The sequence below is a fragment of the Hesperophylax consimilis genome, chromosome 1 (genome assembly GCF_061612785.1).
Source record: "Hesperophylax consimilis isolate HC1 chromosome 1, BYU_Hcon_1.0, whole genome shotgun sequence".
Taxonomy (NCBI): Eukaryota; Metazoa; Arthropoda; class Insecta; order Trichoptera; family Limnephilidae; genus Hesperophylax; species Hesperophylax consimilis.
In genome coordinates, this window is record NC_142836.1 from 30,369,808 (window position 1) to 30,393,916 (window position 24,109).

The 24,109-nt window shown below is 34.5% G+C and overlaps 1 protein-coding gene across 2 annotated transcripts in view; it reads right to left on the minus strand.

The window, feature by feature from the left end:
- Nucleotides 1-24,109, minus strand: part of aPKC (protein kinase C iota type) — a 207,005-nt gene that overhangs the window by 153,311 nt on the left and 29,585 nt on the right. The window contains exon 2 of one of the 2 annotated variants that reach the window (XM_089632190.1): nt 19,868-20,285. The exons of the other annotated variant lie outside the window; for it this stretch is intronic. Within the exon in view, the coding sequence (XP_089488316.1) occupies nt 19,868-20,189 (322 nt within the window). The 5' untranslated portion in view covers nt 20,190-20,285. The remainder of the gene's footprint in view (nt 1-19,867; nt 20,286-24,109) is intronic. 2 annotated transcript variants of the gene reach the window in all.

Sequence of the window (24,109 nt, forward strand, 5' to 3'; positions counted from 1 at the left end):
AAAACATTATTTATGTATGGTGAGATGTAATAAATAAATGAAAAAAAATAAATGTTCATACTGGAACTTCCCTGAAGCATTTCATACGTGAAAAAGTTTTGAACATACCATATTTAAGTATGGGTACATATTAATTTCTTATACGCCTCAAAACAATTGTCTGTAAAATATAATTTAAAAAGAATAATATTTGTTCCATACAAAATCGATTCATTTGTGCCATGTATTTCACAGCAGCTTGTAGTTCGTAGTCCGCTAGTCCAGGGGCATAGATTCGTCATATTTAATGGTCAGCATTAGGACTGAGAACGGGGTATTATAGTAGGTAGCAGGGGTAGTGCATAGTAGGGTTACTATGCACTCCAGTTGGCGGATGATCCGAGGGTACATAATGCCATTTTTCATGTACGCGTACGAAAGTTTGAAAGCAAGCCCAATGTACAAGAGATTTGTGATGGTAAATAATGGAACACAAACGAGTAGGTGTTGCTAAAGAAACTAGGGAAAGTCTTAGGGGAAACTCCTGAAAAGTAGAAATTAAAGAAAGAAAACGGCACATTTCCAAAATATGCTACAGAACAAGTGCAACACGCCAAAATTTGTCATAAAATGAGAGGTTTTTGGTCATAAATATGTAATTTACGCACAAGGCTTATATCGTCTGCACGGAGCGAGTTGAATCGTGGCATCTCCAATTTGGTGAGGCTGTAGGAAGTAAGAAGGGGAAAAACATGAGGAAGAAGAAGGTTGGGAAGTACAGAATGTTTAAAGATTTTTCTACAATGAGCAGACAGGATATAGAGTAACCCAAAGAAGTTGGCAAGAAATACTAAATAATGAAATAGACTAATTTGAATGATCACAGAATGAACACAGAATTCAGAGCTAAACTGAAAACTCACGTAGAATCAGAAACCTTTCACCTACACAATCCGCAACGTTGTAAATAACTAAATGTGTAAAGTTCAATTTAAATCAATGAAGTTAAATTTTCCAGTCTTATAAAAGAAATATCAACTCCACTTTGCAACTATTTTTTTAATAAAAGTAATATCAATAGTAAAATCGGTTTTCGAAAAAAAAATAGTTTTCAGCTACAACATCAATAATGCCATTTTTGTAATATTAGCACCCTAGAACACCCAAAAGTCACGAGCCGCCACTGGTCACTGCTAAGTCGTAAACATTTTAATAAAAGTGTGTTTATCTGCAAGGTAAGTGTGTTTTTCTGTACCTCTTTGTAAATAACGTATTTTACTGAATCTGTTTGTAAATAATAAAATTAGATAGAGCCTAGGAACTCGTAATGAATTGTATAGCGCGATATGATTGATTGTGGTGATTTTTTTAAAAAGGCGCTATATAAATTTTCCAATTAGTATTATCATTACCAAAATAAAAAAAGTTACACATTAAGTTCACAGTGCCACGGCCGGGGAGTTGCAACTTTAGATAGGCACTTAGGACGGGTTGTTTCGGAGTATTTGAACAATTCATCAAATTTCAACGTTCATTTCTGGGATCTGTGAAAGTCCAATTCAAGTTTTGTTATTATATCATTATAGGCTAGTTGCTTGACAACACTGAAATAAAAACAGAACTTGAAAAAATCTTTCACAGAACTTGAAAATGAACGTTGAAATTTGATGAATTGTTCAAATACTCCGAAACAACCCGTCCTAAGTGTGCTATGCAAATGTCAAAAATAGAACAGCCCGAAGAAGGTGAAGGGTGACTACATACACCCAAAAACAATAAAAATATTATTCAACTCTTCAACAATATCGCAGCTCTAGAAAGCCATTTAGAATAGTTTGCAATGCAAATACTGAATCAATGAGAGAAAACCCATACAAATAAACATAAATTACAATAGGCCGTTAGAAGTTTAAAAAATGGTGAAATATAGCTGTTTGTTCGGACTCCGCCCATGTAGGCACTGGCCTGGGTAGTTTCAGTCGGTGGAGGAGCGTATCGCTCCCGTCCGCAGGGGAAAATATGTGTAACTTTTACAAACAATAGGGCTCTATAGTACAGTGACTGCTGTACGAGTTTTCCGTGAAATATGCGCAGGCGGTAAAACAATTCAGCAATTGGAAAATTCCAATTTCGAAAGAGTCAGCTGACTGATCTGTTGTCCAAGGGGGGATATTTTAAGTCGACAGGAAACATTCAAAGTGTCAATTATTTCACAAATAATTCAACACGATTCGAAAGAAAGCGTACGTCATATTTATATTAGGAAACCAGCTGTCGACGCCCCCCTCCCACGCGTTGCTGTGGCTCAGACTGTCTGTGTAGATAGAGAAACAATAGCGCGTGTTGCGTTTTAGCATGTTTTTACCTATCACAAGCTCAAAAAAGCATGTTTTTGAACCTGTGATAGGTAAAAACATGCTAAAACATAATCATCTACATAATATAGGTAAATAAAAACGTACGTATTCAAATGCAACGCTGTGTCAAAATTTCAAAGCAATCTGTGAAGAACTTTTGGAGATTTAAGATTTTCATCAAAGGTCTCTTTTACGATTGCGTGGGTAATGGCAATGAAATACCTACAGAGTGCGTCGTCGAAACATAATTAAACGGAAACATTTCTTCTAAGCAGTTTAATTTATTTTCTGTTTACTGTGCAGATGACAACAATAATATTTTCTCAAATCCAAATCGATTCGAATAGATATAAAATAAGTGGGTTTTCTTATCCCCACAACTGTTTATTCAGCAAAACAACAATAATATTTCAGGATGAAATATTATATTCGGAGCATCTTTATTATTCCCTATTTGCGTATTCTCCCTGAGCAGAAGTATGGGGAGACTTGAAATAGCACGTTACATCCACTTGACGTGAGAGCCGCATGACGAGCCCACTGTGCGGAGGGCGGGAAGGGATAGGGGAAGGGGTAGTTGGAGGAGCCCGTAGCGGTTACCGCACCATTATAGAAGAGTGCTTCAAGTGCCGCACCGCATACATCCTTCGGAGGATTACTCCTCGCCGACAGAATTATAATTGAAACGAACGTAATGCAAACATAATTAAATAAGGAGACACCGGGTTTTACAAAAATAATCAGAATTTTCCGGGGCCATTACGAAATGTGAAATTTCTAGAGGTTTAGGACTGTCTGCGGGAACAATGGTTCATTATTTCCATGGATATTTTTAACAAAACCTTTCTTCAGTTTGCGTTTGGGTTGCCGCATGACGGAGCCGGGACAATGGAGGAACAACACTAGCTCTCCGCTGGGACAGGTACCAACTCACAACGTGTATTCTCCGACACTGCTGAGAGGAGGGTGACCGAGCGTACAGCGGAGGCGCACGGTGTCTTTTTTTTTTTTTTTTTTTTTTTTTTTTTTTTTTTTTTTTTTTTTTTTTTTTTTTTTTTTTTTTTTTTTTTTTTTTTTTTTTTTAAAGAAAGACAAACATTCCCGGGTTACGAATAACCCAACAATGTTTGAAAATCTCCTACTACCACCACAGAAAGCCGAAAATGTTGCTTGTGTTGTGATGGAGGACTTAGCCAGCCGAGGAATCGAACACGCGACGCTCGGGTGAGACCCAAGCGCTATGCCCACTCAACCACTGACCGGTCGAACTTTATCCCATAGAACCAATGGGACATCGTAAATTTTGACGAATTCATGAAATTAACACTTTTATGATTGAAAATACTTTTGAGGATAATCTTGATGTGATTTTAATGTTATTTTTTTATGCACTGGTTGCACGCTGGCGTGGACATAGTGATGGGTCAAACTTCACTCTAATTGAAGTAATTTAAATTTGTATAGTTTTTTGGTTGATTGCAAACGCCCATATCGTTAATTACTAGTACATCTTTTGTCTCTTATTATGTATATTGTTTTCTACATTACTATGTTTTTTTTTCAATTTTAAATTTCATACTTTATAGATTTTTACGGTCTCGAAAAAAAAGATTAAGAAAACTAAAATATCCTCGTAGATCCTACAGAAAACCAATATATAAAAATATGTAACAACTATTGTGTAGTAATGCGAAATTTCGATTCGGATATTAGCAGGAAGTTCGTTTTTTTAACTTAACTCTATTTGGAGAGATAATTTTTATTATTATTTTTGGAGACTTCAGAGACATGTGTCGTGAATGTAAATTATTATTATTTTTATGTATTCTAACTTCTACTATTTACATATTTTCCTATACTTTATCTCTTTCAAAAAAATATTTTTTATATCTACCGGAATGATTTTTTATATTTTTGAAAATGGTAATAAAAATGCATCAAAGAAATTTTTTAACTTGAATGTATTGCTTGGTTTAAGATGGTCCAGGAAATAAATATGTGTTATCCAAAAACGATTACCGAAAAGTAAAAATAACGGAATGAGAGAAATAACTATACTAAAAAATACACAAGAATTTTATCTCTAAGATTCAACATTTTTTATGGCGCAATGGTTTCAGATCTGCCCACAGCTGTTTCTGTATCTACATCACATATTATTCACCTAATTAGAAAAAAATTAAAGCATGTATTTCAATAATTCCTGTCCATGTGACCAATTAAGTCTAATTTGGGTATCCTCTACCTCTGGACTTCCGCTTACACTTTTTTGGGACACCCTGTATATTTAAGTATTGGTAACCTATTAAAATTCCTAGATGCGATCGTACCTTTTTATGTTTTTTCAATTTCAAATTTTCATTCAAAAATCGGTAACATTGTCTTCAATAACTAAATATTACAATTTGAAGTTTTACTTAACTTAATTTTTCAATTTCTCAAGGTTCGTTTTTTAGTACCAAGGTACCTACGTACCTAAAGATTATTTTGATGATTCAATTTTATTCCTTTAAATGCTACACATATTATAATATTATATTCCCGAGGGTGCATATTTTATTTAATAAAAAAACATTAAAATAGACAAAACATACCTATGGTAAAAGAGTTTTGTTACCGAGAGAGATTTTTCCATTTTAATTTAGTAACTAAACCTTTTTTTTATGCACCTATTGTGACCTATGTTGCTCCATCCATAACCTATGCATAACAAATTTATAAAATGCATATAAAAATAAAATAAATTACAAATTTACCATATTTCAACGTAACAGATTTTTTTTCCAGTGTTTAAACCATAGTTTAAAAAACTTTTTTTCTTTCTTAGAGCTACAATAATCTCAAACGTACATAAAAAATGTTAAAAAAACCCATCAAATAAATAAAATAATAATACAGCTGTAAATCACTAAAATAACACAATTTTCCTTGTTTCTGTACCTTAACCTTCATTTCAGGAACCCAATGTTGTTTTCCTTAATGTTTTATTTATCTAGGACAGTAAAATTTTTCAATTTTCTCATGAACAGACCATGTCCGCAAAAATACCTTTTCGCGACACTGTGCGGCTGAGCCTGAATACAACCCCTTCCACAAAAACGCAGCAGGTGCAACCCGCTAATTCCCTTTATTAGGAGAACGACACTTGTAGCCGCATGTTGGTAATTACAAAGTATTAACGTTTATAAAAACAAACGACGCACAGAGAATTGATTTAAACAACCTAGCTAGACAAAAGAAAATTCCATTTTTTTAATGGGAATTTAAAAGGGATAACAATAAAACCCAAAATCGAATATAAATATCAATGTTTATTTTACCTTACAAAAAAAAATTTCCATAGAAGAATATTTATTTTCGAGAACGTTAATAAATAAATTATTTTTTTTAAATCGTTTTATATGTTTTCAATTTTTTTATTTATTTATTTATTTATTTATTATTTATTAACGCCGATTATAGCGGCTTTTACAAAAAAATAACATTTGTTTTACATATTAATACAGAATATACATAGATAAAAAAAATATAAATATAAAATACATGAAAGAGATCAATAGAAATAGTTATTATAAATACAATACAACAATATATATATATAAATATATAAACAATTCATATACAATAAATCACGGATAAATTAATACTTTAAAACTATATTTGATTATAATCAATCTGAGAAGCGCTGACATACAGTTTTAATTAAATAGTGTTTGTATGAGGTTAAGCTAGTAATGTTTATAGATTCATCCAAAACATATTTATTACCAAGTACATGTAGGCGATTTATTCTGGAATTGAGTTCAGCGTTAGATCCTGTATTGTTGCAATGATAGGGTAATTTGAAACGAACTGATCGACTAGTAGTCCAGTCAGTGGGGGATAAAAAAGGGCTCCACCTTGCAAAAGGTTAGGTAGTAGCGATTTTCACATATGTTGTTAAGATTGGGACTCTAAAGAAAAAAAAAAGTTTTCGACCTTGGGGGGGTCGAGCTCGACCCGCCATCTTGGATTGAAGGTGCCAAAATTTGGTTTTTTCAAAATAATTATGAAGTGGTTGATTTTACAACCAAATTGTTTAAGGAAAACTTAAAGACAACTAAATTACCTACATTTTTTTTAAAAAGTTTTTTTTGTAAGTCTAATAGGTAACGAGTTACAGCGGTTGAAAGAAGAAAATATTGACAAAAAATTGTAAAACTCCAGTTTTCTTGATAAATTTTGTACGAACATATTACACAATATCATTTTAACGTATTTCTACGTTACAATATACTTATATATCATCATCCGTGTGCTCGATGACGTTGATTTGTTATAGTGGGATCCTAGTCTACAGCTGACTTGGCAACACTGATTGAGTCCTGGTTACAGGACGTTGCCTGGATGCTCATGACTGCAGATGTTCTTTTCGATGAAACAATGTCAGTTCAAGTTTCACAAGAACGATTTTTAACCAATGAAAATAACAAAGTCCGTCTGATTTCGATGCTTACAAAGCAATTTATACAGGATGATTTTACAGTTAAGCAGGCTGAAGAAGATGCTGATGAGTTGATTGTCAATACTGCGATTTCCTTGTGTTCATCATATGACGCTGTTTTCATTATTGGAGAAGGCGTTGATCTCCTAGTTCTGCTGACAGCATTAGCACCACTCAAAAGTAGTATATATCTTCGCGAACCCGGGAGAGGCAAAACTTTTGAAAGACTGTATTCAGCGAATAGTGTGAAATACAAAGATGCGGCTGAGAATATTCTGTTTCTTCATGCCTTTAGCGGCTGCGATACAACATCGTCCTTCTTCAACCAAGGAAAAACAAAAAAAATTTTGCTTGTGCAAAACGACACAAGACTCAATGACATGATAAGAATCTTCAAACAACATGATGCAACACCAGAAGACATAGCAGTTGCAGGAACACGCTTTCTTGTTGCTTTGTACGGGGGTGACATGGATAAGGAAACCTTGGAAGAAGTCCTCTACAAACGTTTCGCAACGTCGACAACAAAAAGCAAATTCAATCTCGCCTCTTTGCCACCAACGAACGACGCTGCATGGTACCATGCATTTAGAACGTACCATCAAGTCCAAAAATGGTATGGAATCCAAAAAAATCTAGAAAACTGGGGCTGGAAACGTAACACCAACGGGCTTGTTCCAGTAAGAATGACCGAGACTTTATTAAAATTTATTTCATGCAATTGTAAAAAAGGATGCGGCGTTGCATGTAGCTGCAGGAAAGCTGGATTGAAGTGTTCTATTGTATGTGGGTGCTGTAATGATCAAACATGCCGAAATTTGCCAGAGGTTCACATCGATGTCGAGGACGAAGAAGAAGAGATTTTGTAAATGGAAGCCCAGAATCTCAGTATCACAGGCAAAGAGTTAGATCAAGGCTGCCCAACTCCAGGCCCGCGGGCCACATTGTGGCCCGCGAACGACTTATAAGTGGCCCGCGTGAACCATTTTCAAAAAACCCGCCAATTTGAAAAAGTGTCGCTGGCCCGCGGTAAAACAAACAATGCGCGGTCACCAGTGTTGCCAACGAAGGCGATTTATCGCTATTTAGGCTACTCAGAACGAGAATCAGCGACGAAAAAATCTAACCTGTTGAACTTACTTTTTAAACAAAAATACACCGGTTTTTGATATAATATTTTTCGCGTCAAATATTTTGTGGGGAGCACTAATTTTGAATTTTTTTTTGTGGGGAATTATGTTTCTCTAACAACCCCCCCCCCCCCCCCCATGGAAATAGGAGCTAGTGATTCAAAATCGTCAATTTCGCCCATGATGACGAAGACTGTTATTAAGTTACATAATTTATAGTAACATAATTCATAGTAATGTAACATAATTTCGAAATCTACCATCGCTGGTATATCTGTGGAGTAGACCTACTAGGGATACCACAATAAAAAAAATGCGCCATGTTCTCTACGTTATGGTGGTGAGGAAATGAGTTAACAAAATTATCATAATTATGTAAAAAAAATTACAAAGTTGGGAATTTCATCATTTTTTAGAAAAATATTCACATTTCCGCCACTGTAACTCATTACCTATTAGACTTACAAAAAAAAACTTTCTACAAAAAATGTAGGTAATTTAGTTGTCTTTAAGTTTGCCTTCAACAATTTGGTTGTAAAAACGACCACTTCACAATTATTTTGAAAAAAACAAATTTTGGCACCTTCAATCCAAGATGGCGGGTCGAGCTCGACCCTCCCAAGGTCGAAAACTTTTTTTTTTCCTTAGAGTCCCAATCTTAACAACATATATCAAAATCGCTACTACCTAACCTTTTGCAAGGTAAAACTCCCCACTGACTGGACTATAGGTACATGGAAACATATTAACGAAAGAAGTTCAGGGGAGTTCAACAGGTTGGTAACGATTTTAAATAAATAAAATAGGTCAAAACAAATTCTTCTTTCTTTTAATGTATCGAGTCCCAATAATTGTAACAGAGAGGGGTAATTAATGTTTTCGACGAATATTCCCAATTTAAAATTAATATAACGTAAAAATTTATGTTGGACTCGCTCAAGAGAATTCTCATGTACACTGTAGTAAGGACTCCAAATGGTGGTGTTAAATTCTAGTTGGCTTCTAACAAGTGAAGTGTAAAGTAATTTGACAGTTTTTAAATTTTTAAAATCCTTTGAAATCCGTAAGACAAATCCTAACATTTGCATTGCTTTACTGGTTATATTATTAATGTGTTTAATGAATGTTAATTTAGTGTCAAATGTTATACCAAGGTCTCTTATTTCATCCACAGATAATAAGGTGTGATTATTGAGAAAGTAGGTGAACAAAAATGGGTTTTTTTTTCTGTGGAATCTCATAAGTTGACATTTTTTTACATTAAGAGTTAATTTGTTTTTAAGACACCAATCGTAAAAGCTATTAATATTAGATTGAAGTGTTAGATAGTCCTCGATATTGTCAATAATTCTATATATCTTCATATCATCAGCGAACATTAGAATGAGAACACGGGTGAATATGTTTGTTACGTCGTTAATGAATAAATTAAAAAGTAAAGGACCAAGATGCGAACCCTGGGGTACGCCACTGGTAGCTTCGAACATGTAGGATAAGTGATCATTAATACAGACAGTTAACTGACGCCTAAGTAAGTAACTCTTAAACCAAGATAAAAGGTTTCCATTAATGCCGAGTTTCAAAAGTTTATTAATGAGGATTTTATATCAGACCTTATCAAACGCCTTACTGAAGTCGGTATATATAGAATCAACTTGTTGTTTGTTGGCAAGTGCATTGGAAATAAAATTTTCATATAATGTTAGGTTAGTCAAAGTTGATCTGCCGGAGATAAAGCCGTGTTGACAAGTTGCGATACAAGAGTTTACAAAGAAGCTGATTTTCTTAAGAATCAATTTCTCAAAAAGTTTAGGTATAGACGATTGAATACAGATAGGCCGATAATTTTCAACAAAGGATTTATCACCACTTTTAAATACAGGAGTTAGGTAGCTAAGTTTCCATATTTGTGGAAAGTGTCCTGTGGAGAGTGACTTGTTGAACAGTATATTAAGCGGAACAGATAAACTTTGGACACAATTCTTAAGTAAGATGGAAGGAATCTTATCAGGTCCCGAGCTCGTTTTGGGTTGAAGTGATTTAATACAGACTATAATGTCTTCAATATCAATGTGTATTTGCGATAAGTGTAAATTTATATCCGAATTGAAGTAAGGAATTAAGTCATCTGGAATATCAGGTTCATACACGTCCTTAAAGTAATCAGCAAACATGTTAACAATTACATAAATTTTACTGGAGCTATTTTGTCTGTAACGTATATTACCAGAAATACCAGCATCATTGTTTTTCATTGATTTTGTGTATTTCCAAAAGTATTTTACATCATAAAGTATCGTGTTCTCAACCGAATTAATGTAATTTTTATAACATCTTTTTGTCATTTTTTTGCAATCTCTTCTAATATTGTTGAATGCCGTATAGTTGGGAATTGTTCTGTGTTCTTTATATTTTTTATGTGTTTCTTTTTTAATAACAATTAACTGAATTAATTCTTTGCTGAACCATATCGGATACTTTCGTACTTTATGATGAATTAGAGGAATTGTGTCGGAAATGATACTATTCAGTTGAGAGTAAAATAGTTCTACGCTATAGTTGAGATCACCTTCCTTGAGAACAGACCAATTTACTTTGTTAAGTGCATGATTAATGTCCTGGTAATTAGCATTAATGAAATTACGACTACAATTTTTAATTAGAGGGTCACACTCTATTGTAATAGGTACTAGTATTGTAAGTGGAGGGTGGTGACTATCAATTGGGTCAAAGGATTCGGCTGACTCATAGACTTTTATACCCTCATCAGTAGAAAAAATTAAATCAAGTGTCCGATTACTACAATTCAGCACATTGTTACATTGAAATAGACCTAAATAGTTCGACATGTCTAAGATTTCTCTCTCGCACGCCGTTAATGGTAAGTAATCCAAATCATTAAATTTACAATTAGGTAGGTTATAATCACCGCAAATTATAATATTGTGATTAGGGTGGTTAGATTTGAGTAGCTCGACATCTTCACAGTGATTTTTATACATTATTATATTAGAATTTGGTGGAATATATACACATCCGATGATAGTTTTTTTGGATTTATCGTTTAACATTACAAAAATTTGCTCAACATCATTGTTTTTGTTTTTTAATAATTTCGATGAAATTTTTTTATTTACTGCTATCAGGACGCCTCCTCCTCTTGATTTGGAGCTGGTGTTCCGATTTCGGTCAACTCGGTAGATACTGTGGTTAGGTAGACCGAGCTCCGCTGAGTATATCGATGGTTCCAGCCAGGTCTCAGAGAGTATGATGATGTCCTGTGTGATGGTGGGTGACTAATATGACTATACCTAATGAGATTCCACTAAAGACTGCGTCAGACTTTGTAATTAGACAAACGATCATTATTTTATCAGTTGCTTTTAGTTCCTTGTAGTGAAAAGTCGTTCTATTCAATTAAAGTACCGATTTACAGTTTTCTGTTATGTAATGGTTTGAATCTAAAAAAAGATGATTTTTAATTTTTGAATTCACTCTAAAGTAAATTATTAATTTAAATAACTTTCTTATCTTTCGAGGCATGCCAAAAGTTTTCAAAATCTTCGAGTCGGGTTTTCTTATTTCTATAAGGAAGATGATAAAAATTTTATGTCGTAGTGCGCATATTTGAACTAAATTTATTTTTTTAGTTTTGATTTCTCGACTGGAGTTTTACGAAGTATGTAGGAGTTGTTGGAGTATAGAGAATCTAATAATTTTGTAAATACATAATTACTTAAAACATTTGACGTCATAAATATAGGCAAATAGTCTTAACTTATCATTTAAAAATGATCCTGTTAAAAAGTGATAGCATGCCAATTTCCTGATAGAAAATTAGTCATTCAGAATATATCGAGAACACGTGTTCTTTTCCTAATAAATATCATGTCGGAATGTGACAATATCAGCATGTCAATATCAATATTTGTATGAACACGTGTTCCGTCATCCGCATAAAACATTTATTTTTAACTGATACGAACTCTGTCAATTCATTCGTTAAAGGCCTGCAGTTCCGTTTATAACGGGAAAAAGAATTATTTGAGCAGGTTTTAATTACTACCAGTATTTTATATCAATAAGTTTTCTCTGTGTACCGCCTTCTTTTCAGCTATACCTTCTTAATTTGTAAGCCTAGACATTCTAGGAATCCCCGAACGGAAGAGGGTGATTGTTGGGGCGGGAGGGTGGAGGTAGATGAGGAGCTGACGCTCTTCAGGAATACCAAGTGCCCGGGGAAATGGGGGAGGGACGGGAGATACAATATGGAAGAGGCAGGAGTTTGAATAGGGGAGGCATACAGGCCCTGCAGCAGGTAAGGTGGATAACGGATAGGAGATTACGGCAGCTCAGCCGGCTGAACATGCGTGGTGAATAACTCTTGAAGATAACTCAAAGCCGCAAACTTTTGAATAAAAACGATAAATATAGCCTAAAAACGAACGCACTTTGAAAATTTGAAGTAATAAGGCCTAGGTGAGAGAGGCCTACTTAATTTGAAATATGTCTAAACCTTTTCACAGTCCGACAATGTCAACTTTGCAGAATTCATAAAGCAAAAAGGTCGATGAGGAAGACAAAATAACATAATGTCAAGTTTTTGTAAAAACTTTGTGGTTTGGAAAAATGGTCGGAAAATGGTTCGGGAAATTTTTACAAAAATAATTTATCTTTTGTTATTATGTGAAGTTTGCAAGTTTGAAGAATTTTCAGTTGATTTTACTTTTCTGAAAAAAAAATCGGAGAAAATTGTTCGGAAAATGGGTCGAGAAATTTTCATAAAAAACATTTATATCGTAATATTGTATGAAGTTTGAAATTTTTTAATGTAGGATTTTTAATTTTTTAATTTCTTTATTAGTAAAAATTGAAAAAAACAGTCCGAGAATGGGTCGGGAAATTGTTTAAAAGTTTTAGACATTTTGTAAATTTTCTTTTTGACATGGTTTTTACGATTATTTTTGAAAATAATAGAGGGTGCCACTTCCGTTTACAACCATCCTAAACTGTACAGTCATTAGGAAAATAACACCATCAGATAATAATAGCCAATAAAAATGTACCTTTAAAAAATAACGCTAAAATAAAATACGAACCATTCTTGCGTATAAAACTAAATTTTACCGAACGTAAGCAATTCAGTTTATTGTATGAGAAATGTTACGCAAGATTAAATTGATATTCATTTTAAAATATTTAACCCCTCAAGTATCGGAAGGACATTACTAGCTACAAACATCGTATTTCCTTAGAGCCTTTGAATTACAATTCTGACCGGAGCCAAAATTCATTATAGTAAGTATATTTTTTTCTATGATGCGGAGATATGAGATTTATACGTCGCTGAAAAGAGAAATAACAATATTCTACTCCGTTTTTATCAAATATTTATATTTGATCCATGGATAAAATCCAAAAACTGTCAAGGTATATGATTACAAAATGGCGGGATGTTTTCGTTGAAAGCTAAACAATAATCATTTTTATTTTATAAACGGCAAAAAAGTGAAGTGACAGTTTTCTTTCTAATTTCCTGTGCAAAAGGAACGTATTTACTAAATAACAGATTCTTTTAAAATTATGTTTCGAGTCAAAATGTTTCAGAGAGTTCTTTTATTAACATTTTCGTGTAGGATATTAAATTTTTATTATTTAGGAATAGCAATGTGTATTTCGAATGAAGACATTCTAAAGCTAATTTTATCTAATTTCTAAATTTAGTATTTTAATAACTTCAAATATAAGAAATAAATAGCACATTTAAAATACTACGAAAGTATTCCGAAATTTCACATGTCGTTGGGACTTGTAGGTCAAAATAATATAAAGCCTGGAGGGTTAAATAAGAAGTGGGTCGAATTTCAATTTGAATTTGAGAAAATATATTAATACCTATAAAGAATATGAAATTTACAGTTATTTTAGATTTAATGAAATAGGTACAATATACTCAAATTGTGATTCTTGTGTAATCTTCACTAATTTATAAAAGTAAATCACCACCCCCTCATTTTCATTCACCTTCTAGAAAATTCAACATTCAACACCCCTCGCCGCTTCGATCTATCCCGCAGTGATCATTACAGACCCATTAACGTCACACGTTTAACTCTGGTAAAAATATGATACCATACGACGATTGGCAATAAGGTGAGAATCTGAAGAAGAACATTCCATTCAAGTTTCTGGTTCAAGATGGTGGCCGTTTTAATAGTTCAGTAAAGATTTTTTTCCAATGTGAAAACTTTCTACCTGCCTGAAGAAAATTTGCAAAAAATAATCGTCATTGAGATAGTGACATTTCTTCGTACAAATTGCATAATTCCTTATTTGATTTTTATTAAATGTTACAGTAAAATAAATAGTTTAGTTCTGTACCTCTACGTACAAATCTTACGATTTCCGAAGAAATTTTAGTTTTGATTTATTAAATAAGAGGAAATTAGAAACATATTTTTTGGACAAAAAGTTGGTGTTTAATAAAAAGGTAGTATCCAACATGGTCAACATGTTGATCCGGAAACGGATATACAAAAAAAAATTACAGACAAATGAAATTCCAAACGGCCGATTTAAAACAGGACTGCGCTACGCTTAGTTAATTATGCGCAGATTTTATTTTGGTAAAGTTAAAATAGATGTCTCCTAGAAGTAATATACTGAAACTGAGGGCTAAAAGGGTGAAAACCTTTCTCGTAGCTCTTGTCAATCATCAAAGCGAGAACATCAAAAGGGTATAAAGCATTGATGTGAGCGACCTAACCTAACCTAACCATTACTGAGGTCATTAACTTCTTCATCGATCAAGACAAAATAATTGGTAAAGCATATCTTCAAATAGACGCAGCGAATACATCATATTTCTTGCGTAATGCGCCTCCCAAAATTTTATTTATCATGCTTTGAAATCAGAAAACTTTTTCAGACGCAGATTTATTGAACGAATCGTTATACGAACTATCCAAAACTAGTTTGTAGATATGGATAATTTGTGGATTTGCCTAATACGCGTCGTGTAGAGAAAATAAGACAAATTGGAAATATTTTTTACAAATGCATTGCGTAAATTAATGTTCCCGTATCGAGGGCGAGAATATGTTTCCCCTGCTTGAGTTATTGTTGTTGAAATAAAAAAGTGCACAACATAGAAAGGAGCAAAGGATCAAGGTGATCTCGAATGAAACTCTACGATTTACTATGTAGAAAGCTTATTGACAATCAAATAGTCCATTTAACAAAATAAAAATTTTGTCCGTAAGACCATGTCCCGGACAGGGCGTGGCTAACAACTTCGTGAAAATACTTCAAGGGTTCAATTCAATTTATAATTTAAAAAAGTAAGAAAATACTTGGAGCAGGTGGATGAGTTTGTGTATTTAGGAAGCATGTTTACGAGAGATGGGAAGGCTGACATATATTGAAAGAAGAGTAAATGGAGGTAACTCCATTAATGGAGGACTAAACGCAGTTGGCGCTAACAAAAAATTGTCCAAAGAAGCGAAGTTAGCAGTCCACAATGGAGTGGTGGTACCTACTCTGATGTATGGAAGTGAGGCATGGAAGTGAGGCATGGAACTGGCAAAGAAAGGATGAAAGTAGATTGAATGCTGTTGAAATGAGATCCCTGGGGCGTATGTGTGGTAAAACCATGTATGATCGTGTGAGGAATGTGGAGATCCGCAAAGAGTGCAAGGCTGATGGAAGCGTAATGAGTAAGATCAAGAAAGGGACGCTTAGATGGTTTGGGCATGTAGAGCGAATGAGCGAAGAAAGGAGTGTAAGGAGAATATACGATGCAAATGAGAATGGTAGCAGAAGTCGGGGATGCCCGAGGAAGATATGGCACGACCAAGTGAATCAGATACTTGAGTCGGGCCATGTCAAGAGTCAGAACAATAGAAGAGTATGTATGAGACGATGTATGAGTGTGAATGAGGCAAGAAGTGTGTGCCAAGACCGAGTTGTTTGGCGGTCCGTCCTCTCTGCCTCCCCCTGCGGGGAAACGGCGTGATGGTTAGTTAGTTAGTTATTTAAGAAAATTGTATAGACAGCCGGTATATCAACCATCCTAGTAGTAACAGAACTTTGAAGTCAGCTTTTTGATGGTAAAAATGTAGATCTCTGAATTGATTCTGTTTAACAGCAAAATTGTTCTCCCCACCGACATGACCATTGGCAATAGTCCAGTAGACTGGGTCGCCTTAGACATCAACATGACGACGTACGTTATTTACACATATATCAATGGTACAATAATTCAATTTCGCTGTAGGGTTCGCATGAAAATCGGAATTATCATTATTTATGGGCAAAAAAATGTTTGTATTTTCAAACACAACACATGGGATATTTTAATTAGACGATGATTTTGATTGATACTAATATATTGTAGCACCCGTTATTGAGTGTGTGGTCGTTTGCTTTAATCTATACGAAGTTCACCAGTGTGTACCGCGCTACGCCCTAAACAGGGCCGGATCTACTGTAGGTGCAAATGGAATGAGTAACCAGGGTGGAAAATCACACAAAACACAGGCCTTCCCTCCTATAGGAGAGAAAAAAAACTGTAAAATGTTATTAGGACATACTACTATTAAAAGTTCCAAATGTCATGAACGATTGAGTAACGCTAGTCTCACAAGAGCGCTAGAGTCTCATAATATATGTGGGCTTGGCCTATTACACCCACCATATCGCTGGTCATACATTCCCGATGCCGACATCAATCTTCTCTGCCTACAACTGCGATTAAATGTATGGCAAACCATATGGTGAAACACGTCAATCTTACATATATTATGAGAGTACAGCTCTCGTCTGAGACTTACATAAATGTTACATTATATTTGTTTAGTAAATAAATAAAAAATATCCAAGTTATTAATATATTGATTTTACTGATTTAAACAAAACCGAAAATATTAAGTATGTAATTAGTATGTTTAAGTAAGAATTTTGTTGTTATTATTTTTTGCAGATGTAGGGCTATTGAGTTGTACCAGGTTGCAATCGGAAGAATGCCCTACTGATAGCCAACCTCCGGTAAGAGAGGGTACCAGAAGAAGAAGAGAGACTGCCCAAATAAATATATTTTTATTATGAAATATATTTTGGGGGCCGAAAATTCGTAGGTCTATCCCGGGCCTACGATAGTGCTATGAGCTTCTACAGCAGACAGATCCTTCGGTTGCTCGGCAACAACACGAACCAATTATTATTGTATGGCGGAGCGTTTTATGAGATTGCGATTAATCAAAGCTGCGAGGGTAACTCGACGGCACGGCTAATGATCGGCAAAACGGCCAAATGGTAGGTACCTCATTTTGCAGCATTTACATAAAGAATATTACACATTTTAAATTGAAACGTTTAAAAAATGGAACAAAGTCAAAATTGCACAATCACAGTCAAAGTCACAAGTACCTACCTGGTCAGGTACCTGGCGTACCTGCATAGTTGTTTAATAATGCCTGTTTGGGTCCATAGGAAAATGGATAGTATGAAGTTTTGTAAGGAAACGTCCATTATAACAAAGCATTTTCCAAGAAAACGATCCTATTATAACAAAGCATTTTTGATATTTTGTATTTTTTTTATTTTTATAGTGAATACCTCACAAGAGTCCCAACTGCTCCCGTCTGGAGCCAGTGAGACTATGGCATCCCCAATTGGGGGATGTTGTGAGGCTGAAGGTAAGTGGGGAAGGGAAATAGGAAGGTGGGGAAGTACCTGGCTATTCAGATCTAGTCACTAAACACGGCTAAAGCCATTTGGAGCAACGTTTCAATTCTGAATGGTGGTCTTACACCAGGGCGATGCTGGTAGTATCTTCCACTCTGGAACGTGCCGCAAATATACTATATATTATTTTAATTAATTAATTGTGAAATAACACAAATTAATCAAATAAAATTTATTTGCGCACGCCGGGTTCGAACCCGCGACCTTCGGAATGGCAGTCCAATGCGTTACCACTGGACTATGCCGGCCGTCATACGCATACTTAATATTTTTTTTAATTTCCTAACAAATTAAAACGTAGATAGATAGTATGGGGCAGCGGTTCCTAATTAGTGTTCGTTTCCCAGTGTTGGCGAAAGCCCCCAAAGTTTTAATAAGCTGAAATAGTGGTTTATTCACAAAGTTGTTGACGGGGATAATAGCTTCAGCAAACCGTAGATTTTTCACACGAACAATTAAAAAAGTACGTTGGCAAAGGGAATATATTCCAAGTATAGTCACCTACCTACGTGTACCACAGCGATAATACCAAAATAAGTAGTGCATTGTAGCATTAATAACAATAGATAAATAACATAAACATGAAAAGTTCAGGAGCACCAGGACCGATAACAAAAAATATTACAAAAATATGTATATTTTTTCGTATAAATACCAAGCCATCCAAATAAAAACATTTTAATAGAGAATGAGTTTATTTAATATTTTGTATTTTAATTCTGTTTTTATCACATGATGTCGTGTGGCTGTTCCGTAACATTCGTCGTCGTTGACCGTTAAGTGGAAAAAGGATTATCTGATAAGAAAGCATTCCACGTAAAGGTTCAGCCGAAGCGCCAAGTTTGCCGCCTCGTGCAGGGGAAACGTCTTTCCTCACTTCACCCCGGGGTGGTACACATCAAATAATATTACATTTTGTAAGCCATACATCACAATCGACTGTTGTACATCTTAAAAAAATAATGGAAATTTTGATAGCACAGTACATAATTTGCTTCATAGAAAGGATACGAATTTCTCAGCAAGAGAAATGTTCCCCAAGCAATATATATATCGCGAAATACAACAATCGCGGAAAAGGCATGGATTCAGGATCACCGGGGCCAAGTTTTGAGTAAAATTGAAATAAATAGGCCAACACGAACTAACATTGCTAGTTGTAAGTGTATTAAGAAGTTGTCAAAGGGAGACGGGGGAAGCAGTCCGTAACGGATTTTTTATCAACACAAATGCATGATAGTGCGGCAAGGATTCGCAAGAGAAGTACGAATGTGGAGTGAGTGCAGTAGATCTCTTGAGGTGTATGTGCATAAGAAAAGAATGTGTCCCAGTTAGAGACAACCCAGCAAAACATGGTAAATACATTGAGCTGAGTCATGTCTAAATAATGAGTATGTTGTAAGAATGTGAAAGAAGAAAGGAGTATATGCCAGGACAGAGTTGGGTAGAATTGATTACCTAGTATTTTGTGGAAATGGCCTAGTGGTTAGTTCGTTACTTGAATTGTTATCTGTTTTAAAGAAAAAAGGCCCAGGGGATTGCCCTGCGGAACGCCGCGCGGATAATTGGATAGAATCGAACTATCGGCTTCTCTGCCACCATCCCCCTGCAGTAATGGCCCCCGAGCGCCGCCGATGCATGCAATGGGGGGAAACTTACACGATAAACTACTGTAAAGTGATTTTAGTTGTACCGTTTAAGTGTTGCAAAAGAAAATCCTACAAATTGTACTTTGTTACAAAATCCAAACGATACAACTCGGCGCACTTTGCCATCTTTATTTTCATGCAAATCTGAAATGTAATATAATGGTATGAGAAGACCATTAACCCTGGCCCGCCCCTTCACGACAAGTGATGGATAATGGACATGGATCTAAACTAGTTTTTATATGATAATGTAAAAAATGACTAACAGTGATTTAAAAGGGCAGAAAATACAGGAAGATCTTAAAAAAAACATAATAATAACTTGAATCATTTTCTATGAATAAGGTTTAGAAATTTTAAACCAAGAAACTTGGAAATGCGTGTACCATGGACTGAAACGATCTGTGATATATTATTATGTAATAAAATAAGTCTAAACCATCACCAAGTCCACACCATCTTCTCATAATTGCCAGGTAAAAATGAGGACACCGGTAGTAAGGAACAGATTAAATATAAACTTACCATTATTTGATCTATTCAAAACCGAACTCCGTGAACAATGAACTGGAACGCATTCCTCGAGGCACTTTCCCTCATATTTGACTGCCGATGGTTCGCAATTGGCAGCCGTAGTATCGGTGTTCCTGCAGCCAAGAAGGAAGAAGCCATCCAAATATGCGTACACCTTCTTTCTGGTATTCCCGTCATCGTAGCACTCTTCGCTCTGGCAGAATATCTGGACTTGACTGTCCTGCGGCTGGCCTGGAGGGTAATCTAGCTCTGTTGGTTGACTGCCTGGATTCCATGAATCTGCCTTTAGCAGACGATCCAAGCAACCTCTCATTGTTTAACCCAAACAGTTAAAGTTTTCACTCAATCATAAACATTCACTGTCAATTATTACAATGTCAGATTATGTATTTATTTATCGATTCAACGGCTAATCAAGGGTAAGTAGTAAATTAATCTAATGAAAATATATCACTTTGTGTACACAACTAATAAATCTAAACAATCGACATGTTTCGAAACCAATTGTTCATTCGTCAGGATAAACGTATAATAAAAATGAATACATATAAGAATAGATAAATAACTTTAGACAAATAAGTATCTACAGCAAAATATATTTAATGATGCGGTGATTAATTAGTTAGGTATTATTATAAAATAGTTAACTATTGTATTTATATAACAAAAACGTTTATAAACGTTTAACACAACAGAATCAATGAGTAACTAAGACATTGTCTAAATAAAAAAATAATATTTTGAATATATTAAATATAGGTATCACTATAAAAATACAATTGTTTTAACAAAATTCAAGTGACTATAACCACTTCATTGCATTCAGATTATTATTATTATTCAAATATTAGGTGCTCCTTAACTCTATAATTAAAATTTCTAGAAGTCTTACCTGTGTTTAAGAAACTGCTTGATTCTGTTTTGTTCTATTATAAACGTTTTTGTCATATTAATACAATAATTTTATTTAGTTTGTTTAATTATTATTTTTACAATAATACCTATATTATTGGATTGATCATTTAATATTTTATACTATAGGCACTGATGTGTGTATTCTTACATTTTATAATTTTCATAATACATTTACTAATTTATTTGTTGACGAAGAAACCGTTTCGAAACATGTTGATTATATTTAGAAACCATTGGTTTCGAATCATGTCGATTATTTAGAAACCATTGATTTCGAAACATGTCGATTATTTAGAAACCATTGGTTTCGAAACATGTCGATTATTTAGAAACCATTGGTTTCGAAACATGTCGATTATTTAGAAACCATTGGTTTCGAAACATGTCGATTATTTATAAACCATTGGTTTCGAAACATGTCGATTATGTGGATTAGATAGTGGTTGGTGTATACAAAGTGATTTATTGTGATAAAATTAAAATGAAGCCGTAAAGTGTATTTGCGATTTTGAAGAAGTAAAATAATCATTATTAAACAATCTTAATTCAAGATCGTCTCTCGAGAGACACAAACTCCACACTTCATTCGCAAACCTGAAAATGATCTATCAATCAAATCGGCAAATCTGTCATCCCGCTTAATGTTGTTCACTAAAAATCTTGTTCATATAAACGGTTTGAATAATATAAAATGATTAATAGCCTGAAGTTAAAATGGGACAGCTTAGGCTGGAAGAATTTAATATCATCCTATAAATTTAAATGAGCATTTTTTTATTATTCTATATTATAGGTAAAAATACGCAGATATTGAAAAACTTATTAGTAAACTTTTTATTCTCAACGCAGGGGGAATTCTTTATGATGCTTGGGGATAAATATAATTTAAACCTAGTGTCAATATTCGAACCAACTCGTATGTGACTTAAATATTGTAGAAAAACCAAAGAAAGCTTGAAGAAAAATAATTGAAAAATCTTAATAACCGAACCGTAGAAGCAGGATCTGGAAGGATCGTGATTGATGACTTATCCGATTAATACGGAAATTACTTTCCGACTTCCCTGGTAAAACTTCTTCTTCTGTAAGGGTTTTACTCGTTTTTCGTTCATTATCCGGCTTTAAAAATGAAACGTTGAAGGGATAGCAAAGAATAGAACTTCCGTAGCTTTTTAATGGGAAGTGAATTTTTCGAGGAATTTCTTAATTTTTTGGAATTTATCGTTAAGCAAACAGCTTTAAAACTAATAGTTTTTTAAACCGGGGAACATAATTCACAGAAAGAAGCAGAAAATGAATTAAAATTCACATTAAACTATTAAAAGAACAATCAACGTGAAAAGTATTTAGAATAATAATTGGTCCCGAAACGGAATATTTCCAGTCAAGGGTTCCAATATTGTTATCGCCGGAATAAAGTCTGGAAAGTTAAATCCGCGGGCGCTTCGTTAAACTTGATTGATGTTCTTTAGAAAGAAAGCATAATACGAGCGTCGTGACACCGAGTAAAGAGTCGTAATATGAAAGCAAATACTTGTGGAGAATTTTATAAATTTTATTATTGTACTTTAGGATTGAAAATACCGAAGAAAAACACTAATCCTGTCATACGGAGGCCATTCATCATTTCTGGTACGGTAGCTACGTGCCAACCCCCGCCCGCCTTTCTTCTTCCTGCCCACCCCCCGCCCTCAGCCGTTCTTCAGCAGACCCCTGCGAAAAACTGACGTTGAATAATTTGGATTCTTAGTATTTTCCTGGTTTGAATGAAACGCCAGCCTCTTTAACGATCAAATTAAATCGGTTTTCGGGGAAAATATGGCGGATACATTTCACAATAACGGTAAAGGGTCACTATCATCGTCAGCCTCTGAAACGTGCCTCTGGCAGGTTATTTCCGTAACTAATATAATGCAGTTTTAGTAATAAAAAAAAAATAATTGAGGCGTCAAATTAAAAACGTTCGCATTTATACGTGAGATGTTTAAAACAAAAAATCACTTTTTACAGAAATAAAAAGCTATCATTCTCTGCACAAAGGCGCCCCGAGAGTAGCAATTTACATTTACCTTCCACAAATTCTGCTACATTTTCACAATTTCCACATTTCCAGAACAATAACGGCAACCATTTGAATAAGTCTTCGGGCACGGCTGGACGCTGATATTTCCGGACAATTTTACAGCCGGTACAGGCTAAATAAAATATCTTGTAGGAGGACAGTCATATAAATTCTGCCAATAGATCTTCAACAATAAAATCTCCTGTAGGAGGACAAATCACATAACGTATACAAATATTTCTTCAACAATAAAATATCCTGTAGGAGGACAAATCACATAACGTATACAAATAGTTCTTCAACAATAAAATGTCTTGTGAGTGCAAAAAGTACCTATACCTTTATATAGGAACGGGATTCGTAAATCGTTGGGATGTTAATTCTGTCGGCCTATTATAGATGATAAGAATATCCCCCAAGAGTAATGCAATGCACAGTAAAAACTATAATATATTGGAACAAAGTCTTATCTTTTTTCATCTTCTTAACCTTAGCCTATCTACAACAGAACTCATCCGCCAAAATATCGAAGAAGTAAGTCTCAAAATAGTACTTTAGGCTAATACGTTATATTATAAGGGTGGTGCTTCTTTACGTTCTACGGCACAGGAAGCCAGGCAGGGTATTACGGGCGGCTGTGGCCTAACCCCTTTATTTTAGTTTTCCGGCATTTCTGGCTGAATGGAGAATCGTGAAAAGCTACCGCAAGCTATTGACTACCTCGTATAGTCGGAAACAGGGCACATTAGGGAGGCTGGAGAAAGACGGATTTTCCGATTGTGCAATTCATAGAATACTAATAGATCACTTAGAGGCAGTTCGGAGAACGAGAGCAAGTGCAGAATCATTTGAGAGCATATTTTATTCGACTGCAGCTAGGTAAGACCCTCCAAGCCACTATTTTTGATATTGTTATTTTTGAGTGGTTTCGTATTTATAGCCTTTGAAGGGACATGGTAAATCGATTTAATCTGACAAAAGGCATTTTTACACTAAAAACTAAAATATTGTCAGTATTTTTTGTAATAATTTTTTTTCTAAACTACATATATATGTCAAAATAAGTTAAACCTTAAATCATTCGTAATTAGTAATAATTACATACAAAAAGAACTGCAATATATTAAATTATTTCAGAAAAAATACGAAAATTCGTCATCATCATCGACGTTAAAATTTTTCGTTTATTCTGCGAATCGTAAAATATTCGCGTTAAACTTCTTCTGTATTTTTTTCATTTTGTGACAAACACCCAA